The 24,544-nt window shown below is 36.2% G+C and overlaps 1 protein-coding gene across 4 annotated transcripts in view; it reads left to right on the top strand.

The window, feature by feature from the left end:
• Window positions 1-2,520: 2,520 nt before the first annotated feature.
• The window catches only part of Tlk (Tousled-like kinase), a 49,776-nt gene continuing 27,752 nt past the window's right edge, over window positions 2,521-24,544 (top strand). Inside the window, exons 1-2 of one of the 4 annotated variants that reach the window (XM_069042612.1) lie at window positions 2,521-2,979; window positions 7,717-7,778. In XM_069042612.1, the coding sequence (XP_068898713.1) occupies window positions 7,748-7,778 (31 nt within the window). In that variant the 5' untranslated portion in view covers window positions 2,521-2,979; window positions 7,717-7,747. Of the gene's footprint in view, window positions 2,980-7,716; window positions 7,779-18,008; window positions 18,328-24,544 lie in introns of those variants that run through there. The other 3 variants (XM_069042622.1, XM_069042613.1, XM_069042615.1) reach the window with 3 other exon arrangements.

The following is a 24,544-nucleotide window of genomic DNA, read 5'->3' as shown; positions in this document are numbered from 1 at the left end:
TCGTTCGTGCTTTAAACAGTTTCGATTATTAATCGCCTTCATTAACAAACTAGTTTATTAAATATGTAACTATTAATTTTCTCAGTTTTACTTAACATGCAGAGAAAAATTTTAACAATAAAATATGTTTTAAAACACAGCACTACAACATCATGGATAATGTACATCCGTAAATAAAATAAGTTAAGGATAAATATGGTTTGTTGTCGTTTTGTCTACACAAATGTTTTTAACTTGTACTTGATAAATTAACAAAAATAAAAATTGTTTTTATAGATACACTTGTTGCCAGTGCCGGCGTAAACATTTGCGGGGCCCTGTGCATTTAGTAAAAAAAAAATAGAATAAAAAAAAGCTCTGCAATTTTATTTTCGATCGACAGTAGTGCTAAAGAAGAAAACCCAAGTAAGATAATTTTGTATTAATTTTAGTTCTGAAAATGATCTTTCTGCTGATGCCACTGTTACAGGTGCTGTTAATACATATTTGCATTTATAGCGAAATTATTAAATTGGGGATTATTTCCCTAAGATTATTCTTAACAATATATTTCGAGGCATCTGAAGATGAATAATTGTTAGGTAAAATATTTTTTAACATTTTTACTTCCTCAAACATCTCTATACCGTCAATATTTTATTCTAAAATTAACTCTAAATTTTTGCAGCTTTTAAAATCTCTGTTTCATTCTAATTTTCTAATTCATTAATATACAAAAAGCCAAATATGTATATTTTTAGACATGTTTGTCATATCCGGCTGGTCCACGAGTGATGAGCCCGACGGATTTAAAAATGCAACCCACAATACATTTTCGAAAAAAGCCGGGTATTTTACTTTTGTAGCCAACTTTTTTCGGAAATGTAGTGTGGGTTGCATTTTCAATTTCGTCGGACTCTTTTTACTCGTGGAGTCGTGGACCACTCTTTTTTTTAAGATGTTATTGCGGTGTCGATCATTTTTAATAAATAATTTACATATACGGAAATTCTCTCCTGCGGTTGTTGTTGATGCACCCTCTCCTTCATATTCAAAAAAATTACGCTCATAAAATGTCTTTATTTTTTTTGTAATTTAAATATAAAAACATCATTAGCGCGCCAGGCCCTCAAAGACGTGGGGCCCTCAAAGGCGCGGGCCCGTTTGCGGTCGAACACTTTGCACACGCCTTGCGCCGGGCCTGCTTGTTGCTACATCATATTATAAAAATGAGTTGATTCATTAGTTTATTAACAAATTCTTTTTTATTTTTACGTTTTTAATTAATATGCACTAGAGAATTTTAACAGTAAAATCAGTTTTAAAACATAATGTTACTGTATCTTGGGATGGCACGTTACTGCAATTAGAACGACCTTTAAATTTAACATAAAAAATATTAAATCTTTGTGCCTCGTTAGTAAATAATAAAGGATTTACAGATTATTTATTGATAAGATAATAAAAATATCGAAAACAATTTGGTCTACACGATGTTTTGCAACTTGTATTTGGCAAATTATTAAAAATAAAAACTATTTTTGTACACACTGCTATATTTTATTAAAACGTACTTCAGAATATTTCATCATCCAAAGAATTTTATCACATCCTTTTTTGTTTCACATTTTCCGTTAATGTGCACTAGACAGTTTGGGAAATAATATTAGTTTTATAACATAATAGTACTGTATTTTGAATTATACATTTTTGTAATTTATTGTGAGTGTCTTATTCATCAATACAATAATTTGAAAAGAAAGTAAAGTTGAAGCCAAATACAATTAATTTTAAACTTTGCATAATATTGTGAATTGCCTTTTAGATTTTTTTTTTAATCATAGAGGTCAGTAATAATGACAGCTTGAAATCGCTGACACAATCAAAGACTTCTAATTAATGTCGCTGCGATTCGTAACTAAAAAACTGCTGCAGTAACAAAATCCACTTGTGCCAAAATTCCCTCCACTGTTCGTGGCTGCCGGAAAGATTTTTTGTTTGAAGAATAAACACTGGAGTTGGCTAAATCGTTTCTTTTTTATCCACCTTATTTAATAAGCACAGAAGTGGAACAGCATCATCTCGAGTGTAGTGGCACCGAATCTGGGGACTTTGTTTTTATCAAGTTCGATTATATTTCTCGGGGGGACATCTGAACTTTTGTGGTCGCTCGAGCAGCAATAATAAAAATTAATAACACCAATAAAACTTTACGATTTATTTAATTAATCCCGATCCATGTACGATGCGCCCGAGTGTGCAGTCAATACTTTACGATTACGTAATTACTTGAAATTAGCGTAAAAACGCAATAAATAAAAGCGCGATCGGGGGTGCGTCGCCGCCCGTCGCTTCCAACCGCCCTTCGAGCCGCTCGTATTTCAAAAGTGCGATCGTCGATTTATCAGAAGATAAAAATCCGAAAAAAAAAATGTCCGACTTTTTTCGGTAATCGGTAGTGCTGGGCGCTTTTTTTCGGGTCGAGTAAATAGAGGGCGGTTTCGCGCGCTATTGAGCCGGTATAATAGTTTGTTTATTTTCCCACCGTTCACAGCCGATTTCCCGACAGGCCTGTCACCTACGTCCGAACAATCCGTACTTGCTTGCTTACATCCTGCTCCTCTATGCAAAACATTACAAAGTAGATCAATCTGTGATTCTCGGTAAACGCATGTCAAGTTATTTAAGTCCTTCCTTGATTATTATTAACCCTGGATGATCGGTTTCGCGTCGGAATTTCGCCAGTGTGAACCCTCGGCCAGTGATTAGTGGTGTTAAAAGTGCGGTTTGTTGACCAACAAACATCCAAAATGACCGTGAAAGAAAATAATTTATCCGTAACTAGCAGGCGGTCGCCATCTTTCTCGCCAGTTTTTCTCTTGTAATTATTCAAGATTTGATTCGGGGTAATGATGGTTTTTGTCGATTAAAGTTGTGTGCCCCCCTAGTGCCGCCAATTGGACTTTTTCACTCGAGGATTATTCACCCCACAGGCTTAAGGTGAGTCCGCGATTGTCGCAGTCGACGAACGCCTTCGTCGGTCCCATCCTCGCATTCAGACCGTGTTTCTATTACGAATTTTACAGCCATCGTGTAGCCATTACGTTTCACGAGTAACGAGCCGAGTTTTGATCGGATGGCGGTTGTAGAGCCCCCGAAACGTCACGTTCACGACGTAAACACGGAGGATCGTCGACGGTGTCGGCCCTCGGCCCCACGACCACCCGGCCCTCACAGCTGTTCCTCCGAACGTGGGCCCCCGTCCGCGGTTGCCGATTTTTGCACTTTCCTCCTGCATGTCGCCGCCGCCGCCGCTTCTCGGACATGCATAATTCATCGCAAATCCCGTCCAATAACGCAACGACAAATCTTAAACGCTGATAAAATCATGCGAAACCAACTGTCCGTACGACTTCTACCTGTGCTCTAAAAATATCGACGATCGTCGCGATCCGATACATTATTTTCGATCTGTTGGATGAATGGGGGACCGGGGGACACCGAGGCGTACCCCACGAATCGATAATGGTCGTTTTGCGAGGCGTTACGCCGACTTGATAATGGTAACTTTTTAATTGCCACCAAAGATACACTCCGGTGTGCCCGAATGTGTCTTAAAGTAGGCCATATTTAATTTTAGGATGCCAGGTGTGTATGTTCGTTCCTCCTATTCTCTTCGCCCGTCTTTTGGTGCAACTGTACTGAATGTTTTAAACAAAGATGAAGTTTCACTAACCCTGAAGACATCGGAATATATTCAAGCAGTCTGTGAGTCGACGTAACCGTTCGGGTTCGGATACAAACCAATTTAATCTCTAATCATTTTTACAGTTTTCTGTCAACGTGTCTGCTTTTTTGACGTATTTCAAATTCTACCCACCGTTACACGGACCGAATCCGGTTATTGTGCGAAAAAAATGCTGTATTTATCGCCGTTCCTAAATGGACTTTAGAATTATTCTCCTTGCCGAGATCATACCCATTCGTATTTTTTTGCCAAATATCCTTCTTAACACTAACACCATTATTGATGTTTGCTCAAATTGGCCCGCAATCGATAGTCAATTATTGTGAAACTTGTGTCGAATTAATTTTAAAACGCATGCGTGTGCTTTTTTCCAAGTGTTTGACTTGCGGTGAGTCGGGGATAATTTCAATAATCCATAAAAGATGCAGGGAGTATTCGTAAATGGTGGTTAGAGTGACTGACACTCCTCTTTACGACTCTCGTTTTCCGTACGCAGAGTCGCCACGTAGTGGTCAATGGTGAAAAAATTAAGGGGGTGGTTAGATTGTCTGATGTTATTCTAAGCTGGTGGGATTGCTGCCTACAGGTCTCGGTCTTCGCTCACGAGACAGATGTCGCTTTGTGATTTGAAACAACATCGGTGGACCCTAAGGAAATCCACAGGACATGATACGGTACTGTTAGAAATCACACGTTTCATAACTGGGACTCGTTTGCGGGACCGTATCGATTAACAGACATCTTGATTTGAATTTTCTCCCAACAACAGTGGACGTCCAGGAAAATGTTTCTTTTTTCGGGAAATTTGTCAAAGTTATTTCGATGCTTTCGTTACTACACCCATCTGTTATTCACCTCGTCATATTATGTATGACATGTTTTACAATGTGTCTCACAAGTGCATTGCAATTCTCAATTCCAAGAGAGATCTTTCGGCTTGTTGAATCTTTGTGACATCTGAAAAATATCCTTCAACCCTTTCTGAATATTTCTTTTACGCTTGAACGTTCGATTCTATAAAGAAATACATTTGCAAACCACTTCTCCACATATTTTTTAACAATTTTTTTTTATGATGTGAATACATTGTACTGTGATGAGCGTAAAATTTTTTGAAAATTTTTCTGAGCAATAATTTATAGAAAACAATATATTGTCTTAATAACATAATTACATAAACATTTTTGTTTTATAATACAAAAATTTCCGATAATATTGCGGAATCTGGAAAAGTGCCCCGAATGCTTGCAGCGTTTCCACGTTGAATGGCAAGGGAAATCCTCTCGAAAAGGAATTTCTTTGATTTTGAATCGCCTGATTCCGCGATAAGTCGGTTTCCGATGACATTAATGAAATCGATGGCTTCTTTGTATATTTTTCAGTATTTAAAATAGGTAAATTCAATAGAATGATCAACTGAAATTTGACAAATTTCGCGTTTAAAATTTTTTGAACTGTGCTTTTTTAATTTATAAATAATAAACATCAACATTAGCTACATTGATGACAAATTACCGTTTAATTCGTCAAACTGTTGAGTTGTCGGTTTTAAAATTGGAGTTTAAGACTACAGAATTATTTTTGTATTGTAATTTATTAAATTTTAAAATGAAATCCAAATTCATTAAATCATCTTTTTACTTTGTAAGCGTTCTATTAACGCTGGTTACTAAGAATTGAGTAAAATCTATAACTGTACTGTGTCTTCACAATGTTAGAATAGAAATTGTAAAAAAGTCAAGGAAACAGGGAATTGGGAAATCTTTTAATTTTTGGGATGAAGAAACGTTATGTTGTTTAGGACTGATAATCTGATTTAAATCTGTGTTAGTCAAGAATTGACAAAACGTGTTAGCGTTAGCTCCTCTTGCACATAAAGATATTAAATATTTGTCGAGTGTCACGCCGAGAGTGTAAGCAAGATATCATTGGTGATAGTAATAGGCAACCAACAATATAGGTAGTTAACTTTTCTTTGGAATAACACGCCAGAAAATGTTAATAAAAATTGCTCGGGTGTGTGATTTTTAACGTCCCGTCAGATTTAGTGGCACTATATAATCCCTTGGACCCGGCTTCATTACGTGAATGTGGATATAAACGTGAAACATTCGTATTCGTAAATAACTCGGCCCCATAAAATGTACAAGTGTTTCCGTTTGTTTTCAAGTTCTTGTGTTGAAAAATGGATTGCGGAGGACAATGGAGCAGCAAAAGAAATGCAAATTCGTCCCACTTTAATGAACCCAATGAAGGCCGTGTTTATATCAAAACATGTCATTCCGCGAGTGTACCGATGAATTTTGGGTTTGCGCAAAAGTGGTTGAAATTAAATTGGGATTTTTTTACGACGGGGAGATATTATGAAACCGCTGGGAAAATCTTGTAAAACGTTTCAATGAAAATGATTCATTTTATCGTGGCACATTAAAGATAGCGAGGTTTCATTTAGGAACACATTAGCATACAATTCGGTGTGTCAATTTTGAATTGAAAATTATACGAATTGGGTGTTTCGGAAAAATTTTCGCGACGGAAGAAATGGTGGTGAAAGTGTGGGTGGTTTTGCATTAACGTACAAGTGGAATTTTTACGGTCGCTACGTGATCCTCGATGTCTTTGAATTTTTAGTTGTAAAATCGAGCGACGTTCTATTTTACATCGCAACAATTTTAAAGTAAAATTTGATATTCTTGCATTATTCAACAGCAGTGACACTATTGGGGTCCTGTTCGTACAATGGGATGATTCACAAAGACGATTTAACATTTCTGACGAAATTAATGCCGCATTTTTAGTCGAGTATTATTGAAATATTGTATTGAAAAGATGAACGTCTTTTAAATTTACGATCTCGATAGGGGACAATAGACGAAACATCGGTGGATTGGTACGGTACTGTTTTAAAACATTTTCAACTCGATTAACAAGTTTTAAATTGTTTTTCAAAAGCACTAAATCTTGAAAGTTTTGCGTGCCTGTTTACGGGAACAAGCCAAGTTGTAATTTTTTGCAGGAACGTAAAAATATTGGGGTGCAGATATTGGGAATTGTCTTTGTGCAGAATATTTCGTAGCGATTGCAGTCGATAAGAAATTCCAAATTTACGAAAAGGATTAAATTTTAAGGATCAACAAGATTAACTCAAATTGTGTCTCCGTAGACTGTCATCTGATTTGTACTATCTCGGAAAATTTCCACCCGGATCAATCGCCAATCTAGATCTAATCATAATTTATCGGAACACAGTGGCGTCTGTTTTGCGCCTTTTATTTGCTTTTTTAACATCTGCCTTTTCGACGAGCGTAAACTTCCTGCGCCGCAAAACTTCCTTGATTCACGATGTTACCGTGAAGATAAAATTCGCCACAATTTGATGTTTCGGTGAGGTCGGTCAGATATTTATGTGGCGGTTTGCAATCCCACTTCTGATCTAATATTTCTAGTTGAGGTTTTCCGCACTTTTGGCCGAGCGGGATCGATCGAACAGTTCCTTTTTTCTTTCGGTTGCTATTAATCCGGAGGAATTTTTTGGGTGGCACACGAATAATTGTATTTTTTAGCCGCCCCACAATAAGATCCAGACTTTTACGGCGGCCGCAAACCGCAGCGGCCATCCTCCGGCGTTCTTTTATTGCCTCTTAGAGGTTTGATTAAGAACGTCAGATATGCTGTTATCTGTTCGGTTTTTACCACGTGAATCACGATCGGAGTTTGTTTGAGTTAGATCGCCGGAGTCGATACCGTTCTCGACAAATATGGCTAAAATTGGAATCAATTCAGCAAATTATTGCGGCGATGGCCCACGCACACCGGCGAAGAACGCGATGCGCGTGCAGTCCCATCTCGTGTCGGAAATCAGAGTTGAAAAACATCAATCACGATCATGGAATCGAATCGACGGAATCCGAGAGGCCGAGTGATTGATAATAAACGGGAAAAAATGAAAAATGTACAGGCGGATCGTTGACATTTTTTTATGTTTCCAGGTTCGAATGGAGCGCCAGAGGAAGTGGAGGCATGGCAGATAACCGGTGTTTCTCTGGAGGCGGTAAGTTGGACTCGAAATTAGATTTTATTGATTGGATTGCGGTTCGGAATCTTTTCGAGCTTCTCCAGTTTTGTTCACGACGAAAATTTGTTCCGTCGCGCGGAGATATTATACAATAAATTCCCAGCGTTATTGTTGTGTTATTTAAGATAGCGCTATCATAATAAGGCAAAATATTTATAACTGTGTCGAGATAATGTGGAAAAATGTTTAATAACAGCCGAGCTGGTCGGGCATTATGTAAACTCGACTCCGGTGCTCCTCCGGGACGTTCCGGGGCCCGTTTTCGCACTCTCTTCCTGGTGTTTTTCTGTTCTTGGTGATGTCGCCTCGGCAGCTCGCCGTGTTATGGATTTTTTAAAAGGTGACGAGACTTGACCTTTCAGTCGTGGCCGTGCGAAATCCGTCAATATTAAAAATACTTGCAACGGACCCGACGGACGGACGATTTCGTGGTGTTCCGATGACCTTGGTCGATCGAATCGGTAATCGTTTTCGAACCGAAAAAAAAACCATACATGAGGCGTCCGCACGTCCGCGACTGTTGTATAATGATATCTATTTTACCGCAATTTCGTTTTGTACAAATCAGTAGCGAAATCTAGCGACGGAAAGTTCAACTGCAAACGGAATCTTTGTGTTGAACGCAACTTTCGTATTGTTTGCATCAAACCATCAAATCCAGGCATCTGTAACGGTGAAGAGGAGAAACGTGAACCCCGACCGCTTCGGTAAATTTCACGTCGGGTTCGCCACCGGTGGTGATCTACCGAGAAACGTTGACGACGACGTGACGTGGCGAACAAGCGAAAAGCAGAGATTTTTTGACCGAAAAATGGTGGAGCTTTCGTTCCTCCAGCTTTTGTCTGCGATTTTAACACTGGAATGGTTTTTTTCCAAAGATCGGTGATCGTTTTGCACGTGATTTGCTCGACTGGTCGATGATATTTTTAAATAGATACTTGTTCTAACAGCCCTGCCTTTAATTACAACTGGGCTGGTGGGCGTCGACTGATATCATCTTGGCGCCGATCGACTTAAATTTCATTTTAATATATCAAGGAAATTGGCTTCCAGCAAACAGATCACAAGTGGAAATTTTTATTCTCCTGTTTTATGGTTGCGCGATTAAAATTCTTTCTAATAACACTGGTTTGCAAAAAAAAAAATGTTTTCTTTTCTATCATTGCATCGATTCTTCGTAGAGTCAAGCGTGCTGAATCCAGATCCGGCGATAGAATTGCTGTATCACATCCAGTTTTAGAGTTTTCAAGGTTTAAATTAAAAATACGATTTGGGGATAAACAGGAATGTATGTTTTCATTTTAATAATCACTGGGAACATTTATTGATTACACATAAAATTATTGTGATTTATGATTCATATTAAAAAAAGAGTCGTTCAGTTGTTTTTTTTTCTTTTGTGGCTTCTGATGGTGTTAACAAACTGACCAGCAGAATAGTTTCACTCCACCTTCTTTTATAACACCTCTCCACGAGTGTTATGTCATCTGAGATAACTCCTAGACTTTTTAGAGAGAACTAATGAGAATCGAGAAAATGGATTTTTAAAGATATATCTATCGCATCCAAGAACTTGATACGAAGAAAGAACTTCTCGTATCAGTAATTGTCTTTTTATCCTCGAGGAAATTCCAGAGCACGCTTTCAAATGCCACCCCAACTCTTCTTTCAGCCTTACTAAATTTGGCGTTGAAGTTGGCAACCTTGAGGAGTTTCCAAATTTGAGATCCAACAAAAATACCGTCTCGTATTTTCGAATCGCTGCCGCGAGGAAACTTCTTAAGGTATTTGAACTCGTCTCCGTGTCTGTTTATTGTTTCTATAAAAAAAAATAACCCCCGCTCTATCCATATCGTGTGACAGTATACAATTTTTTCACTGTCTCCTAAAGGTGGGTCGAATATGTTCTTGGTAAAAGTCTCATTTCTGTTCTTATGGGCTATTCTTTCCGTTCGGATATCTCACTTTTACAAAGAATAGCAAAACTTTTTGTAACCGCCCCGTTAACGACCTTAAGGTCAACACAAACGTTCCAACAGCAGTTTGAATAGGGAATTTTATTATCTTATCCAACATATCCCTTTCGTATTCACTGCACGGTCCAAAAAGCAACTGAAGGGTGTTGGTTCCAAAAGTTTTAGTAAGATTACATTTTTGGAAGATTTTTGGTGCAGACCGTGGAATCGAACAAAAATTTGAGACTTGTTTTGGAAATTCTGAGTCTCTTGATCTATTTAGTGGTAAAAGTTGTCGTGTGGTACTACAGAGTTACCTACTACGGAACAAGTGGAAATTTTCCAGAGATCATTAGAAACTGTCATAAAAGTTGATATGATCATCGTGGCCAGGTCATTGTTTGTTGTCTCTTTAGAGGGTACTTACTTTGATATTCATTGCAATAGTACCACGACAAGTAGTACAATTTGTAGATGATAACGTTTTGCAAATTAGGAAGGCCAGTGGTCCAGGTTATAAGGATAAACAAACCACTCAATTTTCGTAATTTCCCAGCATATTTATCTCGGTAATTACAAACAAATTTTATCTACGTACCAAATCTGTAGGGGTCCCAGCTTGGGACTGTGGTTTCTATGGTTTTATTAGACATAACTTAGACAACGATAGTTAGTCTCTCGTGGATATCTTGAGCTGGTGAAACTCTTATCATGTGTTGATGTAATTTTACATTTAATGTGCTTCGAACTCGGTTAAATATTTGCCGGATCCCATTGTGCCTCGTTCCGCCCGTGGTGCGCCAAATAATAATGCACAGTGGGGTTGCAATTAACGCATGAATTCTGGGGTGAGTTTTTTTTAATTTAATATCAGCTGTGGGTACGTGCACATCGCGTTCACCGTGTATCGGATGTGTTTTGTAATGCTTGTTTACCGTACACAACTGAGATATGGCGGTGCTTGTGCACTCTGTAGTAGTCGAATTTTTTTCCATACTAAAAAAAATTACAAAGAAATGTGTTGGCAGCGTGATCGAAAATGTTTTAAAAAACGTGTCGGACCTGCTAGACTGGGCAGCGTAGAATAATTTCTATTTTTCGTCGGTGCCAATCGATTACTCATGTACAACGTAGCCAACAAAATGACAATGATAACATTTAAGTGACATTCCTTATTGTGATGTTGCGATCACTAGAGGGCGTGTCGCTTAGGTTGGAAAGGATTGTAAATGTTTGTGTGGCGATCCATTATTTTCCATGTCGTGTTTTTTTCTAGTCGAATTAAGTTAGGCGCAATGTCAGTTTCGAGGACGGCATTTTAAATATTCAAATCAGACTAAATAAAGCAAATGGCCGTCACAGTGCTATGTTTTCATACTTTATGATTTCATTTTGTGCTGAATTTTGAAAATGTTCGAAAATTGCACTTGTCTGTACTCCAATCCTGTATACAGGGTGTTAGTAAATGGTTGGGAATAAATTTCAGGGTGAACTCCTTACGAAAAATGTGGCTTAAAACCTAAATAAAGTTTGTCGTTAAAATGAGTAGTTTTCTCAAAAAAAAAAAAAATAAAAAAATAAAAATAAACGTATTCTAGCATATCCGTATTTTGTTTGAAATACTAATGCGATTTTAGGCAGACAAATGAACTAATTAGAGAAATTCTCCAACAGTGGACTCATTTTAACGAAAAACTTTATTTAGGTTTTAAGCATGGAGTTAAGCCACATTTTTCGGAAGGAGTTCATCCTGAAATTTATTCCCAGCCTTTTACTGACACCCTGTATAGTGTGTTGAAAAGCCAAGAAATGTTGACCGATAAAAATTGGACAAATGAGTCAATTTTACAACTGAACTTTTTACCACGACAATTCAGAATTCTTGTGGGCGAGCCAAAAAATTTGCAAAGAGACAAGTTCGTCGCTGCATCTCTCCGGTACATAAATTTAAAAGTTTAGTAGACATTTCTGGAGGTACAAAAAGCACTGCACTTCCTCCGGGGATGTTACGTTAGAAGGGAGTAGAAAGGAGTGTACAGGAACATTTAATTTAATTTGAGTGGTGCGGTGGTTTATTTTTGAAAAAAGTTCAATTTCGTTGTCGGGGCGTCTCGATTAGTATGCAGTAATTGCAGTTGCATCAGGTATATACGGCGAAATTACTGTCTTGGGCAGAATTAATGGCAGCTTGAGTAGTTGAACGTTCTGAAGGGCACCCTCGAGTAAGGCTATAAGTTCATCGACTCTGGTGGCGGAGGAAATTAAAACGGTCGCGAGCGTGGGTGTCCCTTTTATGAATTCGTATTCGAGGAAGCTCGGAAGAAATGAAAGATTTTCTTGGGAAATGTCAATTTTTGGCATGGCCAATTATCGAGTGTCGGACGTTTTTCGTTAAGCACCGCGCCGCAACAGGTCTCGTTATTGTTTTTATTTTTTTTTCCTCCCGGATAGTGTTACGTTTTATGGTCTGTTTTATGACGCCGCCTCGACGTATAGTAGGTGCAGTGATTAGAGAGAGCCGTTTGTTGCGGTCGGACACTCCGGAACGATACCACGGACGTGTTTTATACCATCGCCCATTTTAATTGGCCGTGTCTCGACGGAGCGCAAGAACTGTTTGCCTTTTCTCAGTGCGCCTTAACAGGAGATGATATCTGCGGAATTCTGCAGCTTTTGCCGTTCGTTGGCATCGCCGGCCGTTTTGGTGGGAAAAGCTTGCGAGTGCAACAAGTGTGCGCCCGCCCGATCGATGCACTTTCAAGTCCGGAGCGCGCGGCGTGCTCCTGCGGGGGTCAATCTCTGCAACCGAAGACCGACCGTTCCGTGTCGGTTGATGTTGCAAAGTCGCACACACACACACACACATGGACGAGTTCGTGTCGGGTGTCTTGTTTTCGGTGGCTAGAGGGCGCATCAACGTCTCGCCCTCTTGTCGACGGGCGAGTCTATATTATCGTCGACGAAATCGGTAGAGTGTACAAGCTGTTCCGTAATTACGGGCTCGGGTTTCGACACGAGCTCCGTAAAAATAGAACGAAAAGGGCCAATTAAGCGCGGCTCGGAAAACGAGCAGTTTTCTTTGCGATGTTGGGGTTAATTGAAGGGTTTTTTTTCGATGCCTCGGAAAATGTGAGAGCTTACAGTTTTCTGGTTTTTATACCGAATGAGTTGATAATGAATGGACTTTGTTGCGATAGAATTTGATGGTTAAATAATAAGGGACAATTGTTATTAATTGTTAATAATTCATTAAGGGCACATTTCAAAACATGCTTAATTTTTTGTAAAATAACTTATTTATCGTCTTTTCACTTTCTTTAAATTTTTGCGTTTCAATTATCCATCCAGTTTTAGTGTGGGTTTAATGTTGAGTAAATTTCAATTACGGAAATATTTTTTGAAAAAAATCACGTGCAGCGTAATCTTTTGCTATAGGGTGATTTAAGTTTTACCACCCACACGATAAACCCTATTGAAAAATTAGTAAAAATTACGAAACGTTAAGGTTACATTCCCTTGTTGCCTCAAATGTGTGCAATCAATTTTCCCGCGTCACTTCATTCAGAGCCATAAAATTTAAAAAATTGATTATGGGCAAAAAAAAGGATTTCGCACACGCTCAAAAATCACAATTAATTCAAAGAACCCATTTATGAAGCAAAAGAAAATTGTGAATTTTTGAATTATGTATTCCAATTTTAACATTAACAGCGAAATTTGACCAAGATTTACAACTACATACAGTGTCATAAATAAATACCTTCTTGTTGGTAAGCAGCCAACAAACATCTGTTGAGAACTTTTCTAGTATAATTCTTAAGTCCCTAAAGGTACCATAAATTACCCATGTCAACCTCTTTTGTGGAAGTGACCGCCCAATTTAATATGTAATAAATCATAGCTAAATTTTGCACTTTAATATCAAATTCCATTTAGGTATTTCAAAAACCGGTGATGTTTTCATGATTTCAATGACACCAAATTTTTCCTGCATGTTTGAAAGAACTCTCAGTGAAATATTAATGTAGCGGTTATTGAATTAAAACGAAAGATTTACCTGTTTCATTAAAAAAATTGAAATTTGTACAGAATGATCTACAGCGATACACAATCATTCCTGAATTTTTTGAGAATTTTAAATCGATTAGAAGTGTGTGTTTTCCCTCGGGCGGTAAAACTTGCATCACCCTGTACAGGGTCGGGCATCGTATATGCGCACGCGAGAAATCGCGACTTCTAATTAAATAAAATTGTCGAAATTTTATACATATACTTAACTAATTATTGATAAGGCATATTCGAGATTTTTTTAATTTTTGTTTGTTAATAAATAAGGCCGTAACAGTTTTATTAGTTTTCTGAAATTAACTGTTCATTTACCTATAAAGTTTTTACACTAAATGAATCTGTATTTGCTAGCACATCAAACCCTGGTGGCACAATTACAAATTTTGACTTGGTTAGAGCTAAATAATTCGCTTTTTTATTTAAACGCAAACCAGACGCGTGATTTGTGGCCCAAATGGTATAATTTGCCAACAAAAGGACCATTCCCTAGTAGTTGACCGCTTTGAGCCTCTTTGCCATAAAAATGACAGTTCCCATTGTCACCTAAATTTACGACAGCACAAGCAGCAGGTCATAAATAAAAATGATTTTGAAAGTTGAAATGTAAAACTGCGTTTAATTCAAAATTTAATTGGTGTTTTTTTCTGCTGATTTCGTTAATAATTGTAGGAAGTGAATCTGGGTAGGTCAGTATAAAAATCAGAATTTGACTTTTTGGTTGAAATTTACATTTTATTTTTTTTGGCTTTGTTTGTAAGTGAAAAATTATCAAAAAAAATATGAAATGTACCTTACCAATAGCCAGGTAAGTGTGAAAAATTCCGACAATTTTATTTTAATTGGAAGTCGCGATTTCTCGCGTGCGCGTATAATACGATGCCCGACCCTGTACATACAGATAGTGACCACCTTCTCCTAATCCGGTCCTGGTTTAGTGACTACTTACTACATATATATTTTGTATTTGAAATGGAGCTCTCGACAAACTCAGCCTCTGTGCCAAGAATAAGAATCTTGGTTTTGACCTGAAAGTGTTTGAGCTATTAAAAAAAAATGTTACTAAGAACTAATAGGAGTCTCAGATCCATTTTCATGAAATAAAAATTATAGAACACCTGTGGAGTTCGAAAAGAAAATACTGCAATTATGGTTTAATTGGAGGCACTTAACATTTTTGTTAACTTTTATGATCCTTTACTCTAGGATTACATAAAACTGCTTTATATCTCCCAGGTTCTTTTACGAAGTGGTACAATTTTTTTTTGAAGTTCAGTGTTCGAGGTCAGTTTATTAGGGTACTTCATAAGGTGTTGACAGGTGATTCGGCTAAAGAACGTTACTTGATTGTCTCAAATTTAATTGCATCGAACGCTAGAATATAAATTGTTTCCGGCGTTGATTTTTCATATCATGAGGCTTAAAATAGCTAGGATAAACATTGTGTGAAAATCATAATGTATGTTTATTTTTTGCATTCATTTTTTTTGCTTATACATTTTTAAACACTAAAACATATTGTTTAGTTTTATAGTTATGGAATTTATATTCTGTTGGACAATAAATTATTATTAATACATATTACAATTATTACTACTACTCGTACTACTTTTACTACTACCACTACTATTATTATATTATGAATGAAAAGTTTTTTTTTTAAATACATACATACATATTTCTTATGTCACTTGATTATTATGTTATGTTCCTTTATCTCCTTCACTTCTTATATCTTGATATTTACTATGTATTTAATTATCTTGCAATGTTTTCAAAAGTCTGCTATCGTTTTAAATCATTTCTTTTTTCTTGTCTTTTTTTTATTCATTTAATTATCTCAAATTGATAGAAAGAACAAAATTCAAATTTTATTAAATAATAGACGAAAATGTAGACGTAAAGGGCATCGAGAAAAAAATCTTTCTTTCTTCGTTACAAATAAATTTTTAAGATTGAAATTTGCAATAGTCTGAAGATATTAATCTTGACAGAAAAACCTTCGTAAAAATGTGATTTAGCCATCACAGTTTTCATTTCGAATGAAAATATTTTACTCGATTCAAAAAAGCACCATTACTGAAATTTCATCTATACACCTTGAGCTCCAATTTTCAAGCTCGAAAATTTGAAAATCTAAGATTTGACTTTTTTTGAATTAAAAAAAAATTTTCGTATTCCGAGGGTAATTAGACCTATGTATGTATTTACATGGAAAAGGACGGATATTAACATTAAAAATGATAATTATAAGACGTCTATAGAATTTCAAAATCAAAAGGAATGGTGTTGTAACGTTTCCTGATTTGTACGATCTTCCAAAGGTTATTTTAAGAATATTTTTATATAGACAGATTTGTCAATAATCAATATGTATAAATTAAGAGGCTAGTTTTTTGTAATTTACAAATTCCACTGATACTAAAGGTTGTGTTTAATTATTATCAAACTTAACTCGACACAAATGCAGAATATACATTTTTCTGTTATTGTCGTCATCAGGTACACTATTAAAAGTAATTTAAATAATTACTTGGATCTGTATCGATTCCAAAAGTTTTTTTTCCTACAAGGAAAGCTACCTTACCGATACTCCCGGAACTTAAATTCAATTTTTTATATTATTTCTTAGTCCATAACGCAAACCATGACAAAAATGAGTTGCTGAGATGCATATTTAAGAGTTAAATACTTCCCCGAAAATCGGGGCTTTTTTCTCTGTCAAACACTAAAAGTGATGGCGAAGAAGTTTCAAAGGCAAAAAATTTCGTTTTCCACAAAATGGAAAAAATGGAAAATTTAAAAATTAATTTTGTAATATCTTTACTTAAAGCGTCTTGTTTCTTTGTTCATTGTTTGTCAAGTAGACCTTTTACAAACGCAGGTCGCATTTTTAGTTGGTATGTTTGCACATTTTCTTCATATACATGACGTCACTTTGATTAAATCATTTTCATGTAAAGCGAATCATTAATTTAAAGTAAAAACCATCGTGTCACGCCGAAAATCCAGCAAAACTCTCGTCGGTTAGTTAAAAAAAATATATGTACATATTATTTGGAAAGAAGTAATAATGTTCGCTGAATAAATGACGGAAACAAAAGCAAGAACTGGGCCACATTTTTTTTGAACACACGTTAGTTTGATTATGTTTAATCACCCTGAGTCTTTTTTTCCAAAAAAAATGTAATTGTTTTAAGTTTGAAGAATAAGGAAGTGGGTGTTTTTTTCTCTGTCGAAAACAATGAGAAATTGCTCGAAAGAAAATAATTCGAAAGTGTGAAGACATGTTGGAAAGAGTAATGACAAATCGTTGACAAAAACCAGTTCGTTTCATTCTTGCAAATATTTCCAAAGTAAAATTGACGTAAAAATGTGGAGGATGCGTCGTCCTACAGTTTTCAATTTTACCCAATCAGAAGTTTGATCGTACAGCTGCTCTCTGTTTCGATAACGTAAGCGTGCAGTTAATAAAAACAGCCATCGCCGGAATTCACATCCTACCTACGTTTTCACCACCGGATCAACCCTCCAACGAGATTTGTCAACAAGGCCACAATCGGCCCACATCCCTGGAAACAGTACACACGAGCGCCGCAGATACACCGTGAGATCGAGCTCACGTTGACGTTTTTGCAATAATCGTGTGCACTCACCTCTGCGCAACAATTACGATCGCGAGTCGTCCGGGGGGACGTGGGGAGCGAGACGGCTGTGTTGCAATCTAAAAATAAGCGCGAATATTTGTATTTTTAGTTTTTTAATGGCTCGTTTTCCGCGTGTTGAGGTGGGACGGTGGCGAGTTTAGAGTCCTCTCCTGCGCACCGAACCTATTAGCCGGTGTGAAGCACTCATCACGTTCGTTTTGCGACGTTGTCACGTTTACGTCGTCTCACTCGATCCGGTGCGAGCATTCGGAACTGGTCGCATCGATCGCCCTACTCGACGTTCACAGCCAACTCCAATTAAACCATCGGCTCGTGTGTTGGTCGGAAGACGAAAAGGACGACGACGACATGTCGAGGAAGACGAAAAGGACGATGACGACCAGGATCGACGACGACGGTTCGAGATGCGAGTCGAACAACAACAACGTTTTGTTGGGTTCGGCGTGGAACGTTGCGAAATGCGAAAAAAATTATTGTTAATCATGTCGGTGCAGAGTCGTAACGATGGCTCCTTTTTCGTCGTTTGCCGTGTGTACGTCGAAGATCGTGAATAGGCGATGAGGGTCGGTCATTATCGAATGATTTGAGCCGCCGGTTGATAATGGTGTTCTAACCTCTACGTCGCCCAGGTCCATCAGAACCGAGTGGAACAATGACAATATAATAAAAGAGTGGAAAGTTACTCGTGTGCCTTATTTTTGTGCGTAGGATGAACGTGTCCTTGTAGATATTTTTATAACGTATTGATGGAAATTATTCGGCATAGTTACCGTAAAAATATCATTTAAAAAAGTAATCCATTTAAACAGGTCGTGGTTATGCTGGAATATCTGTCAGGTATGCTATCTTTTTTTCACCTTTCTTTGCATTTTTCTGTCTGTGTCTGTTTTTTTCCCGTGATTAAATTCAGCCGTGCCGCGTCCGATTCGCCGATTGCGATTAATAACACTTTTGACAACACCCACTTTCGCAGCCGACATGTTGGAACATTCAGATGTTTCAGTTGTGACACATTTTGTCACAATCCGTGACATTCTTCTGCGGTCGTCTTCGTTTCTCGTATCGAACCGTATAACTATCATCGTTTTCGATCCCAGATAAGATCTTTTTCGATCGAGATTAAATATTTTCGTTTGAATATTTTCCGAGTCAGACCATTGGTTGATATTATTTTTGTTGAGCGCCGCGTGTACCCGATACTCTTGAAAACTCATGATCGGAGAATTTCGTCGGATTTTCCACATTTTTAATCGTCGAGCGATGAATGTTTCTGCCGTACAAGATGTCTGTCTGCACGTTTAACCTGAGATCAAAGTTGGCCGAATGGAATAGTTTCGGAGGCCCACGGAGTTGGTTTCAGTTTTAAAATCCATCGCTGCAACCACCCACATGTCATTTGGTTGTTTATTTATTTACTTATTTTAAGCAGCCGATTCAATTCAATTTTGATGCACGAGACTACCATTTTTTCGAATGTAACAGATCTCCTTCGTGAGCTCTAATTTCTTTTGTTGCCCCATTATTTGGGGAAAAATTCCACCTCAGGTAGAAATTTCAGTCATTGTTTGCACTTCAAGGATTGTGATTCTTGCGACTGTAACTTGGAAATGGCCAACTCATAAGTTAAGAATTTTAACAACTGTCAGCCGCACGAACCAATTCAGCTTTAAAGTCATATTTTCGTCTTTGTGTGTTTTTTTTTTGTGCCTGTGAAAGGGGTTATGAATTCCAAGGTTGTGTAATAGAATTATTGATTTGATGATTTTTTTAACGACAAAAATAAATTTAGTCATTCTACAACAAATCGTTTGTCACGATAAGAAACGAAACTAACAGATACTCCTTATACATGTTAGAACAATAATTAATTAATTAAATTGCTTCTAATAATGATTAGATAAGCATCTTATCACGAAATTACGAAAATAGACTAATTAGCAAATACATATCATAAAAATTTTTTTTTTGAACAATTATTTTAAGAGCAACTGATTCCTTGAAATTTGGACTAATCACAATTAAAACAGGTGGAAAGGACAAATATTGTTTTCTAAAAGATGTGTTGTCAACTACCGGGTGACCTTTAATGATCGAGACAAATTTGGTGGGTTGGCATTTCCGAATATGTATGTAATTGGTACACCTAGTCATCTGTCAAAGAGTTGTCTGTTGATTCGCTCTTTAGGTTAGGATTTTTGCAAATTAATAAATCGTGATAATGACAATTTAATTTATTTTGACTTTTGAACTACGTATCATATTTGCATTTGACAGTCAAGTGTACCAACATAAAGTCGTAAATGTGTTGCCAACCGAACAAAAAAAAATTCAATAATTAAAAGTCACCCGGTAGAACTGTTTGACAAGTGTGTCAATCTCTAGGTCGCTTAAAACTTGTGATTGAACTGTACGTTAGTGATAAATCTGTCAAATTCCAAATATGTACTTTAAAAGCGCGCCTAGTTACTTTTCCTGCCAACTTAACGACAAATCCCCAATCCACATCTACATATAACGTTACAACCATACACCCATACACAGGGTGAGTCATGAACAGTCTATAAATGTGTCAAGCGAAAATGTTTTGATGTACACGGGAAGTTCAGTGAATAAGTAAAATCTTTGAATGGAGGAAAGCTCTGGCACTGGGAGCTTTTTAATCAGAAATTGTAAAAATGTTGTCAGATCGTTATAAAATTTTACAGTGGATTTAAAAGAAAACCGTGTTCATTGTAAAGAGCGATCAAATTAATTTGTAATCGAGTTATCCATGAATCTGAAATCGTATATCGTTACTTGAACTCCAACACCCAATAAACACAGCTTGAAATATACAGGTTAGATCTCGACATATTAATCGCAAAAGACTCGATTACAAATTAATTTGATCGCTCGATATATGTATTCATAATACTTATTTGGTATATGATATTTTAATTTATTTCCAATAATAAAATTCGTCAAATTTAAGCCTTCAAACTTGAGGGTGCTACAGTGCCGTCTTCTTAATTTCCTCTAAAACTCGAAGGCGCCGCAGCGGCGACATATTTGGTAATATGTATTGTTTTCATTATTCATCAGGAATATGCAATGTGCCTTATAAATTTTAAATAACAATGAAAGTGTAAAATTATTTGTTGGTTATTATTTGCTGGTAGTTTTCAATAAAGTATTACTTTTCAAGAGCGAATGATCAAAAAAGATGGGATGAGAAAACAATAATTGGAAAATTTAGAACAGTGGAAAAAATAATCCTTACTTTTTTAAGCAGCTTTGTTTAAGAATTTACCGATTTCAGATTTTGAATGACTTCGTACATTGAAAAAAATACCACAAATATATTTTTTTTAAGTCATAAAGGTAGTATGAATATCCGGACGAAAACGTCATCTTTTCGTCAAAGCATTATTTTTTGCCCTAGGCCGAAAAATATTTTTCGTTCGCTGGTGTTAAGGCAATGAATAATGTTAATTATCGACAACAGTTAAGTTGTCAATAACCCGTGGCAAATCATGGTTGTTAAGGAAGTTTTTAACAGCCTGCATTTTTTCAAAGTTATTATGGATCAAACGTCAGTTTGACAACGGAGTGAAAATTCGAGTATTTTTTATTGCAATCGACGAAAATATAATGTATGATGCATCGACGAAAACAACATTTCGGAGTCATTGCTATTGCTAGCTCGGCTTTGCCTCGTCCAGCAATTTGTATGATGCATCGACGAAAACAACATTTCGGAGTCATTGCTATTGCTAGCTCGGCTTTGCCTCGTCCAGCAATTTCTAGAATAATGGAGATATTTTCTTTTTCGTTCTTATTATAACATAAGTAACTATTTTTTGCACGAAATTCAAGATTTGTACTTTGATTATAAAAATAATGATGATGCCAAAGCCGTATTTTTTGACGATATTTAGTCTCAGTATCTGTTTTTAATAGATTTTTTAATGGAAACGCTCCGAGTAATTGGTAATATGTACCTGTCGAAAGGGTATTCGAGTACAAAGAGTTAACTTTGATATTTAATTAAACCTTTTTTGGTCGGTTCTCCTTTGTTTCGAATACTTGAAACGGGATTTTCCACTACATGTCGGTTGGTTGCGACTGTAAAACGATTTTTTTTTTGTTATTGGATTTTGGAATGAGCATGTTTTAGACCCCAACAATTGTCAGCAAAGTTGCTAAAGTAAAATTTTCATTTACACCATTTTCTAAATCTGTTGGTGACTTTTGATGTAAATATTTAAGTTTTTTTTTTGTGCCGCAATATGGAGGGCTTTTCCCGTGTGTTAAAAGCACTGTCCTCAATACCGTTGCTAGCTAGAACTTTATTTTAGCTAAATATGATCCGTATAAAACTAAAAATAATTGGAACAGTATTTCAAAAAATAATTAATAATAATAACTGAATAAACCAAATTCTGTTTGCTATTCTTGTTTGTATAACCATTTCAAATCCATCTTTTGTGACTAATTAAACTTGGTCTGGCGTTTATTTTAGTAGGAATGATGTCGCAACGCTAAAAGATTAAATAGTTGAGAGACAAAAAATAGATATTTTAGTGATGGCCAACCAAATCGCCTGATTTCAACCTCCCAGAAAATTTATGGGAATTAACGGTGAAGTGTATGTACACGCGCGAATAATAAACAATTAGAAAGCGCATTTGAGTCGAAAGCTGAAATTTTTAATGTCGTGTTTGGAGTGTGTAATTGTTTGAAATAAATTTAAATTATCATTAATTAATTTCCTTCGTAATTTATGGGTTATAATATGACTGTATCTCTATGAACTTTGAAATTATTACCGCGATGAAGAGTGCATTAATAAAATACTCGGCAGCATTATAAAACCACTAGAATACGCTGCAATAATGTTTGCAATGTTCAGAAATGTGACAGTGTAATTTGCCAATGTCAATCCATCAATGTACTAAAAGATTTGACTGGCAAAATGATTCACTATCAAATTATAAATCAGAAAAATACTTATGATTTGTTGATCATTGAAGCTTGAACTATTTAATTTTGATTTACTAACTAAAGCGATTCTACGTAAATGTCGAATAAGTGACGATAAAATTCCAGATGTTCTGTACGCTTCAGTAGTTTGTTGAAGTGATTGTTGATAATTTGGATTTTTTATACAGGGTGATTCAAGTTTACCGCCCGCTCAATAAACTATTAAAAAATTTGTCAAAATTACGTAACGTTAGAGTTACATTCCCTTGATATAAACGCTTCAAATGTGTGCAATAAAATTTAAAAAATTGATTTTGAGAATTAAAAAATTTTTCGGAGACGCCTATAATTCACAATTAATTCAAAGAACACATTTATGAAATTCTCATGAAAAGAAAATTGTTAGTTTTTGAATTATTCCAATTTTAACATTAACAGCTAAAAATGACCAAGATTTACAAAAACAGTGTCATAAATAAATACAGGGTGTTTGAAAATTGCTAGTACAAAAAAATACTGGTAATTGGTGATGGTGAGTTAAAGTCATCGGCAAAAAAAATTTTTAGTAAAAGTCCTCTAGTTTTCGAGATAAAAATTACTAAAAATTGGGTTAAAATTGTTAGTACCATTGTTAGTTGCCAAAATCTTGCAAAAAAATATTTATTTTTCATATTGTTGTATAGTCCTTCATTATCACGCTTGGTTACCAAGGTTTAAAAAATTCTTCCCCGCCTGAGGCGGAAAATATGCTGGGATAGGGTTACTTTATCCCTTTTGTTTAAAAAAATTAAAAATTGGTTTTTAGGATTTCTTAGGGCTTCTAGATGCCACAGTTTTTTTTTGTACTAGCAATTTTCAAACACCCTGTACATACCTCATTGTTGGTAAACAGCCAACAAACATCTGTTGAGAACTCTTCTAAAGTGTGGTCGCTGAATAGATGGAGTAATAAAAAAAAAAGGATGTGGCGTTAGTTGCGTAAAACGATATACGCCGAAGCCTGGTTCACAATGAGGCAGGTTCTTTGCCATTTGTCATTCTCATAAGAATATAATATAGTTGATAGACTGAGAAAAATGTTGCATTCATTGACGTGCACATCTTCTCCAAACATGAACACGTGGTCAAACTGTCGAAGCGAGGTTAAAATTAATGTCAAGTAATTTTTGTGGATGTACATCAGGCTTTGAAAAATATGCGCACGTTTTGAATAAGCCAATTGGAAGCTGCTGTTTAAAATACGCGGGCACTAGGGGGCGGTTTTATTACTCCATCTGTTCAGAGACCACACTTTAGTTATTCTTAAGTCCCCAAAGGGTACCATAAACAACCCATGTCAACCTCTTTTGTGGAAGTGACCGCCCAATTTAATAATAGATACATAAATGATAGCTAAATTTTGCACTTTAATATCAAATTCCATTTATTTCAAAAACCGGTGATGGTTTTATGATTTCAATGACACAAAATTTTTCCTAAATGTTTGAAAAGATTCTCAGTGAAAAATTATGTAAATTAATGTAGCGGTTATTGAATTAAAATGAAATATTAAAGTTTGTCCAGCGAGAGATTGGTTGACATAAAAAGCACTAAATTCTACGTAGAGGAAGTACATAGTATGTAACTAGCGCACGTAAAATTTTAAATGTGTATATTCTTCAAGCAGTAACATTTTTTTCTTTATACCATACTGTTATTAGGATTTATCAGTACTCAATGCTTGATTGATATGATACCTATAACAGACTAGGCCGTTATTCAAAATTATCGGACCGAGGCCGTTATTTTTGCTACCGTTGCTACGGTTACGGCATAGATGACAACTAAATTTAATTTTTGAAGTAAAGAGAAATGTCAGTCTTACAAATAAATCATCGTTAAATGTTAAGTATTATTGGTATAAAGAAAACTATAAAACAACATACGGCCGATATGGATATAACAGACTCGGTTGATTATAAAATCTCGGCTCCGCCTCGATTTTACAATACCTCAACCATGTCTGTTATATAACCCATATCGGCCTAATACCGTTATATACTATGCCCTGAAATTATGCTCTAATTAATGCATTCTAGTGCATTTTGTAGTG

This window comes from Tenebrio molitor, chromosome 3, assembly GCF_963966145.1.
Source record: "Tenebrio molitor chromosome 3, icTenMoli1.1, whole genome shotgun sequence".
NCBI lineage: Eukaryota > Metazoa > Arthropoda > Insecta > Coleoptera > Tenebrionidae > Tenebrio > Tenebrio molitor.
The sequence above is the reverse complement of the archived record's forward strand: the minus strand, read 5'-3'. Positions and strand labels throughout refer to the sequence as shown.